Source organism: Petaurus breviceps, unplaced genomic scaffold (assembly GCF_028583685.1).
Source record: "Petaurus breviceps papuanus isolate PSGF00001 unplaced genomic scaffold, PetGlider_PUasm1.0 227, whole genome shotgun sequence".
In the NCBI taxonomy this organism is placed as follows: domain Eukaryota; kingdom Metazoa; phylum Chordata; class Mammalia; order Diprotodontia; family Petauridae; genus Petaurus; species Petaurus breviceps.
In genome coordinates, this window is record NW_027185896.1 from 4,063,206 (window position 1) to 4,072,512 (window position 9,307).

Consider the following 9,307-nt stretch of genomic DNA (forward strand, 5'->3'; position numbering starts at 1 on the left):
TTGCTTTTGGTGCCACCACTGCTGCTGCTTGCTGTTACTGTCTCCGGGTACCACATCTTCCTCCACACAAGCTCCCCCCACCGTGTCTGCAAGCAGAATTCTCTCATTTCTCTGAAGTTGTCCTGGTCTAAAAATTGAGACACTGTGACTTTTTTAATCCTGCTCAGAATTTTATTTCAGGTATTTTGAGGTTTCTTTGTTTAGAGAATTGAGTTGGAAGAGCCCAGCAGAAATGCTCAGTTCTCTCCACTATCTTGTCTCTGCCCCTCACCTAAATAATTTAAAGGTTACATGATTTGCCCAAGGTTATATGGTCTATATGTATCAGAGACAGGACTCATTTCTCCAAGGACAACTCTAACAACTATACTACATTGCCTCTCTATGAAACCATAAGGGTTCCGAAACCTGGTTCCTTTATATTGGCTGTAGAGGTCTTCATGTCTTCGAATTTCAAGCATACTACTCTCATCTGTTTTGCTGGATCTTCATTCACATCTTCTGACCTCCTTGTATTGACCACCAGCCCCAAAAAAATAGTTTGTCTGAGCCTCCTTTTCTCTCTCTGAATTTTCTCTATTGGGGACCTCATCCAGTCTGATGGATTCCATCATCTCTATATAGATGATTGCTCAAATTACATATGTATCTATACATATACATATATATACATATATAATCTATCCTGAACTCTAATCCCACATCATGTAGTATCTGTGGACCACCTATATCTAGATGTTGGTGTATCAAGTTCAACATCTCTGAAATGGAACTCATGATCTTCCTTCCTAACTTCATTCCATCTAAACTTCCCTGTTTCTGTTGAGGGTATCACTTTCCTAGAAGTCCCCCAAATTCATAACTTTAGAGTTATCCTTGGCTATTCCTTCTTCTTCACCCCAACTAGTACCCAATTGGTTGAACATCTTGTCAATTCTACCTCTACTTGCCCTACATTCCAATCTGTCCCCTTTTTCCTATTCATACAGCCACCATCCTAGTTAGTACCTACTTCACAGGGTTGTTGTGAGTTTCAAATAAGATAATACAGGTGAAGCACTCTACAAACCTTAATACAGTACATAAATGTTAGGTGATTGCTGCTATTTGTTGTATCTGTTCAATCCCTCTTCATCACCTCTTATTTGAAGTATTATAGTATCATCCTTAGTTATTTCCCTGGTTCTGGTCACTTCTCTTCCCATTCCATCCTCCACTGCCAAATTAATATCCAAGGACACAGTTCTGACCATGTCACTTCCCTGGTTCAAGAATCATAAGTGGCTCCCTGTTGGCTCTGTGACAGAATACAAACTCCCAAATTCAGCAATTAAAACCTTTCATAATCTAACTTCAACCTACCTTTAAAATGGGTTCAAATTCCATCTCTGAAACTTACTAGCTGTATGACCATGGGTAAGGCACACGTCCTCACTAAGTCTCAGTTTCTTCATCAGAGAGAGTTAAATGAAATAATGCAGGCAAAGCACTTTGCAAAACTTAAAAGTTTTCACATCTTTTGTCAATTATTATCATGATAATCTTCATTCCCATAGCTTTCCAAAATTTGGATAGTCTACTTATGAGATAATAGGTTTGTTCCAATCACTAGAAATCTCCAAACATAGGGTAGATAAGTACTTGCTGGGAATGTTGTAAATTTCTATTCAACCAATACTAGATTATCTTGGGATCTTTTCCAACTCTGAGATCCTGTGATTAAGTTTCCAACAAATGTTCAGAGCCACATATAGCCACTAGGAAGAGGCTAAGCAATGATTCTCTAAGTTGCAGGGAATATTTTTGAGAAAACAAAAACAATCCTTCCGATTGATTTTACAAGGTTGCTTAGCAATCTGTGGCTTTTAAAACATCTCACTGAGAAGAATTCACTGGTGTGGTATCATCAAAACACTCACAAAGAACTTCTCTTTGGTCTCTAAAAGATCAAAATCAGATTCCTGGATCATTGTCAAGGAACAGAAAGTTGGGTTGCTACAAAAGAAAACCACTGCTGCATCTGAAATTCAAACAGAAGAAAGAACAACCCAATCTGCATCACTGATTTGGGGAGGAAATCAATAGAAATATGATTTTGAGAACAATAGCCAATAAATAACATGGTCTACTTCTCTCAGCCTTGGTGAAAGCATTTGCTATTTACTGGAGCAGTGTGAAAGAAGACAAAAAAAATTTTTAAAACAAATACACACATTTACTTAGAGACTTTTTTAAAACAGAGGACCACTGAAGAGTTCAAACCCATATACACATCTTACATGTAGGAATTATACACACAGTTGTTACAAACACAAATTTTGCTCACTTAAGGAAAAAAGAGCCAACCAGGACCCAGGAAAGGTACATTTAAAGGATGAAAAATTTTCTCTGAGGAAGCCAAATTGTACTACTCACTCCACGTGGAATATATAGAGGACAATTGGGAAGTGACAGGGAAGGGGCTCGCAAAAGGGAAAGGGAAAACAATTGCCCAGCAAACACACAGGCATCCACATTTTATGGCAACCTGTAGAAATGGATTTCTCCCACTTTGGTGGAGGAGCTGTTTTCTTCCCCATTCTATGTAATCCACACTGACTGCTACAAACTTCCTCGTGGCTTTTTTTTTCCTTTCCTAATGCCTGTCCTTAATCCATCTATCTAAAAAGAAAGTCAGTTTCTGACACTTAACATTTCAAAGGCATCTCTGGCGCCTGGCTATTCTATTATTTATAGAACACTGTGTACACACAATCCCTTTGGGAGCAGAGAGAAGGCATGGGAAGAAACCAGTCAGTACTCATATTTTCATAAAAGTGACAGCAATAATTAAAGAACAAATGAAGGAATCTGATATATCTGCAGCTTCTTCATTACTCCTTGACAAATTAAGGCAGCCCACTGCCTTTTGCTCTTTCCTCATTGCGAGAAAGGGGTCTGCATCATTCTTGAAATCAGTTCCATATCCACCTCAAGTCAAGAAGTCCATCCCTAGAAAGCACTTCTGTTACCGAACCTTCATGTGATATGGTCCTTGCTCCTTAAAGATATGATGTGGTTATTTAAATTGTCTTCAAAACAGCAGTACTCATCTTTGGTTGTATTTTCTTCCTCTTGCTACAAATAAAACAATTGAGAGTCTTCTGTGAAATCCATTAGTAGAAGACCTTTGGTGTCAATCTCACAACATAAGCCTTCTCCCAATTCAGAGACAAGTGCCTCAAACTTTATCACAACTATTTGTGAGATGAATGGTTAGCTAGAAACAATGAATAATCTTAGTTCTCACTGGCCCAGATTGCCTTTCATCTTTCTGTATTCAGCAGCTTCCATGCTATCAATTCCTCTAGAAATTTCCATTTCATCCCTGGTAGAGTTAGAAATCTGATGAAACCCAGTGTCTTTACATCTTTAAAAATTCATAGATTTCATTACACAAACTCCAAAATGGCAGCTTTTTTATCAAGACTTTTCAAGTCCAGGAAGATTTCCCCTGGATAGGAGCTATTTAGGCTGAAGCAGCCATAAACCAATGGTTCCTGATGCTTGACTTCTGCTGGGGTTTTCCTCCAAAAAAAAAAAAAAGGAAACAAGGAAAGTCAAAAGAGGAAGATGCAGGCTACACCAAAACATCATTCCGTTTACTACACCACACCACCAAGCTCGCCATCCCCACCGTCAACAGGACAGGAATCAGAATCAGAGGAATGAGGATTTCATCTGGTGGGTCTTCCCAATGCACTTTGTCCGATGTACAGTTTGAAAAGAACTGTTTGTGAACTCCTGTGATGAAGCCCTCTGTTAGGGGGTTGGGCCAAAAGCACCCCACAATGTTGGTTTCAAGTTCTGTGCAAGAGGTAAAGTTGTCATAGTACCTAAAGAAGGAAGAAAAGGAAAAACTAGAATTAAGATATGAAAAGACCCCACTCCTAGAAATTTCCATGGTTGGATAAAATATAAGATTAGATTTAATTTTTAAAGGATATAAATGTGAATTATTGCATTTTTGGTACACATATCCAACTAGTCAAGTACAGTCTTGGAAAGACTTGACTTAACAGCTGTCCACAAGAAAAACTTAAGGATTTTATGATTCAATACTGAATCACATCATTTCAGAGTTGGAAGAGACTCCAAAGCCCATCCCTTTCGCTCATACCTGAAAAGGAATTCTTCCTACAAAATACCTAACAAATGGTCATCTATCTTAAAGACCTCCAGTGAGAAGGAACCTACTTTTGAATCATTTTTGAATGAATTTTTGAGGAAATGCTTTTCCTTATGTTAAAGTCTAAATTTGCCTCTACAGCTTCCAGCTATTAATCCTAATTCTGCCCTCTGAGATCAAACCAACAAGTATATTCCCCCTCCCTCAAGAAGTCATTCAAATATTTAAATACAGCTCTCTTGTCCCCTAAGTCTTCTCTTCTCTAGGCTACATGACGTGTGCTAAGTACTCTTTGCTGATGGTCTTCAACCTTCTTGAATAATTATAATGCTTTCGGGGTTTTTTTGGAGAGGTCTTTTTCCACCTTAGTCTCCCATGAATTGTTTCACTCTGCTATCATCTCATATAGTTTTTAGTAGCTACACAATCATTTCTTGGAGGTTACTTCTCTCTCCATTTTTATGCATAGAGCACAGGGAAGTTGCCCAGTCAGTACCACTCAAAGAAGCTGACAAGTGAGATTATTGCACATAACAACATAATCATCACTGCTTCTAATCAGACAGCAATTCTAGCTCTCTCCCAGTCACACTAGTTTCCTGTTCATTGTAGAAATACCTAAACTATGGTTCCCTCTGTAATATGATTTGGTAGGAGATTAATTTAACTAATGAAAAATTAGAGAACTCTTGTCAGCTGTATATCTTCCATATCCATATTAACCAAACCTTAAAAACACTTAAAGTGTGAATAATTTATAACATATTTGTTTCAGATCACACACACAAAGTAGAGACAGAACCAATTCCTGAAAAATATAAAGTTAATAAAAGAATATGCCAAGAAAAAAAAAGCACTTCTTTTTCCAGCTTAGGTATCTATTCACAATAAAATCTAAAGTTTGATATTAAGTATCTCTGGGATTCTGGCAGAAGTTTAAATCATTTTGGATCATACCTTTCACTTCCTTGTAATGATTTATGCACTGTGGCATTTACCAAGTTCAACTAAGTAAAAAATTAATTATTTGAAACAATTTGAAAACAATTGACCATCTCATCAACTATAATTGCTGACACAATCAATTTGGGAACATCTTTAAATTCAAATTCTTGCATCCTATCATTTAAAGAAAAAGCTATCCTTTGAAGTTCATGTTATCGTCATCTGGACAAGTGAATATTTGAAAACTATATTTTCCATATTACCCACTAAAATCCTCTTTTCAAGTCTCTTTTTCTCAAATACTTAACAGCAGAGCAGTTTCTATTAAGAATTAAGTGGATGAGTCTTTGAGTACAGGTCAAAAATGGACTTTTACATACACTCAAGAACCAGCAGAGCTGAGTTCAGAGAGGATCCTCTCCAGAAGACCTGATAACAGGTAAATTATTTTAACCCAAAACAATTCATAAAACTAAAGGAATGGAGAGGGAATAAAGGAAAAGAGAGAATTTAATCAGCTTTGGAAGGAGGAATATTCATATTGATAAAATCAAGCACCTTTTGTTTCTGGATAGCACTGTTATTAAAACTAGCACTATCATATAACCATGATTATTTAATGCTTTAATCCTACAAAACAGAATCCTTTCCATTTTAATCTCGCCAATAGATATTTATTGCATATCTATTTTACATGAGTAGTACTGAGCTGAATCCTATAAGCAAAATCAAGGTCCCTGACCTTCTGGAATTCACATTCTAATTAGCAAAGGAACAATTCAAATGAACAAACATTTAATAAATGCCTATCTGTGCAGGCTACTGAACTAAGTGCTGGGCACACAGAGCCAAAAACCATCATGATCCATGATCTCAAGAAACTCAATTTACTCAGGGAATGTGGAGTGGGAGAAAGAAGTTGTAACACATACACAGTTAAGTATAATACAAGAAGTGTTAACAAAGTGATTTGTGTAAATTTGAAGAAGAGATCATTTTCCCCAGAGGAAATTAGAAAAGACTTCATAGTAAAGGTGACACCTAAGCTTAAAAGAAGAAAAGAATTTCAACAAGCACAACAGATTGGAGTTTATTATGCTATTAGCAATTTTTGTTTTGTCCATTCTAATCCAAAGGAAATTCTCATCAGCAGAGAAAAATGTAAGCAAAGTAAGGATTGATCAGTTCTACCTTCTCTATCACCCATTAGCACTATCCCATCCACTCTAAGAGCAACAGTTATAGCTCTTTTGTGATCCCTTTTCTTCTCCCAAGATATTTTTTTCCATCTTCTCCAATTATGAGAAGACAATTTTTAGCATTCATTCTTACAAGATTTTGAGTTCCAATTTTTTCTCCTTCTCTCCTCTCCCCTCTTTCTAAAATGGGAGGCAATTCGATATAGGTTATACATGTGCTATCACATAAAATACATTTCCATATTAGTCACAGTTGTTAAAGAAGAAATAGATAATTCAAAACACAAAAAAGAGTAAGTACGTTTAAAAAGTTTAAAGTAAGTTTAAAAAGTATGCTTGGATCGCAATCAGAATTGATCTGGATAGCATTTTTCTTCACGAGTCCTTCGTACTTGTCTTGGATCGCTGTATTACTGAAAGGAGCTGAGTCATTCATAACTGATCACCACAAAATGTTGCTGATACTGTGTAAAGTGTTTTCCTGGTTCTGCTCATTTCACTTTGCATCAGTTTCTACAAGTCTTTCCACGATTTTCTGAAATCTGCCTGTTCAGTATTTCTAATTACACAATAGTATTCCTTTACATTCATATACCACAGCTTGCTCAGCCATTCCCCAATTGATGAACAATTTCCAATATTTTGCCACCACAAAAGGGCTGCTATAAATATTATTGCATATGTAAGTCCTTTTCTCTTTTTTAGAATCTCTTTGGGATACAGACCTGGTAGTGATATTGCTGGATCAAAGGGTATGCACAGTTTGTTTGCCTTTGAGGCATAGCTCCAAATTGCTTTCCTGAGTGGTTGAATCAGTTCACAACTCCACCAATTAGGGTCCCAATTTTCCCATATCCTCTTCAACATTTGTCATTTTCCTTTTTTGTCATATTAGCCAATCTGAGAGGTGGGAGGTGGTACCTCAGAGTTGTTTTAATTTGCATTTCTCTAATCAAAAGTGATTTAGAACACTTCTTCATATACCCATAGATAGCTTTGATTTCTTCATCTAAGAACTGCCTCTTCATATCCTTTGACCATTTATCAACTGGGGAATGGTTTATATTCGTATAAATTTGACTCAGTTCTCTATATATTTGAGAAATGAGGCCTTTATCAGAGACACTTGCTGTGAAGATTGTTTCTCAGCTTTCTCCTTTCCTGTAATCTTGGTTTCATTGATTTTGTTTGTGCAAAAAACTTTTTAATTTAATAAAATCGAAAATATGTATTTTACGTTTTGTGATGCTCTCTATCTCTTCTTTGGTCATGAATTCTTCCCTTCTCCATAGATCTGACAGATAGACTATTTTTTGCTGTTCTAATTTGCTTATGGTGTCACCCTTTATATCTAAATCATGTAACCATTTTGACCTTATCTTGGTATATGATGTGAAATGTTTATCTATACCTAGTTTGTTTCCTATTGTTTTCCAACTTTCCCAGAAAATTTTGTCAAATGTTGAGTTCTTATCCCATAGACTGGGGTCTTTCCGTTTATCAAACACTAGGTTACTATGGCCATTTACCACTGTCTTGTGTACCTAAACTATTCCACTGATCCACCACTCTATTTCTTACCAGACAATTTTGATGATTACTGCTTTATAACATAGTTTGAGATCTGGTATTGCTAGGCTACCTTCCTTTGTATTTTTTTTTCACTAATTTCCTTGATATTTTTGATCTTCTGCTCTTCCAGATGAATTTTAGTTTTATTTTTTCTAGCTCTATAAAATAATTTTTGGTAGTTTGACTGGTATGACACTAAATAAGTTAATTTAGGTCAAACTGTCATTTTTATCATATTGGATTGGCCTACCCATGAGCAATTGATATTTCTCCCGTTGTTTAGATCTGAATTTATTTGTGTGAAAAGAGCTTTGTAATTGCGTTTATATAGTTCCTGGGTTTGTCTTGGCAGGTACAGTCCCAAGTATTTATGTTGTTTACAGTTATTTTAAATGGAATTTCTCTTTCTATCTCTTGCTGCTAGACGTTGTCAGTCATATAAAGAAATGCAAATGATTTATGTACCTTTATCTCATATCCAGCAACTTTGCAAAAGTTGTTAATTATTTCAAGCAGCTTTTTAGTTATTTCCCTAGGGTCCTTTAAGTATACCAACATTTATTTCATCTACAAAGAATGATAGTATTGTTTTCTTATTGCCTATTGTAATTCCTTCTCTTTCTTTTGCTTTTCTTATTGCTACAACTAACATTTCTAGTATTATATTTAGTAATAGTGTTGATAATGGGCATTCTTACTTCATCCTTGATTGTACTTCATCCCAGATTGTAAGGCTGCTAGCTTATCCCCTTTATAGATAATACTTGCTGCTGGTTTTAGAAAATATACTACTTATCACTTGAGAAAGATACTGCTTATCATTTTAAGGAATGCCCCCTTTATTCCTATGCTCTCTAGCATTTTTAATAGGAATAGGTACTGTATTTTGTCAAAAGCTTTTTAAGCATCCATTGAGGCAATTGTATGATTTCTGTTGGTTTTGTTATTGATATGGTCAATTATGTTGATAGTTTTCCTAATATTTAACCAACACTGCATTCCTGGTATAAATTCCACCTGGTCATAGTATATAGTCCTATAGTGTATAATATAATAATATATTAGTGTAATCACCTTGCTAATATTTTGTTCAAAATTTTTGCATCCAATATTCATTAGGGAAATTGACCTATAATTTTCTTCTTCTGTTTTAGCTCCTCCTGGTTCAAATATCTGAACCATGTTTGTGTCATAAAAGGAGTTTGGTAGGACACCTTCACCTATGTTTCCAAATAGTTTATATAGTATTGGAATTAATTGTTCTTTAAACATTTGGTAGAATTCACTTGTGAACCCATCTAGTCCTAGGGATTTTTTCCTTAGGGAGTTTATTAATGGCTTGTTCAATTTCTTTTTCTAAGATAGGGTTATTTAGGCATTCTATTTTCTGATCTGTTAATCTAGGTAATTTATATTTTTGTAA

General features: G+C 35.6%; 1 protein-coding gene across 6 annotated transcripts in view; it reads right to left on the reverse strand.

The window, feature by feature from the left end:
• Positions 1-2,193: 2,193 nt before the first annotated feature.
• Positions 2,194-9,307, reverse strand: part of RAMP3 (receptor activity modifying protein 3) — a 57,912-nt gene continuing 50,798 nt past the window's right edge. For all 6 annotated transcript variants that reach the window (XM_069095459.1, XM_069095461.1, XM_069095458.1 and 3 more), the window contains one exon: positions 2,194-3,875. In XM_069095459.1, coding sequence (XP_068951560.1) covers positions 3,620-3,875 — 256 coding nt within the window. In that variant the 3' untranslated portion in view covers positions 2,194-3,619. The remainder of the gene's footprint in view (positions 3,876-9,307) is intronic.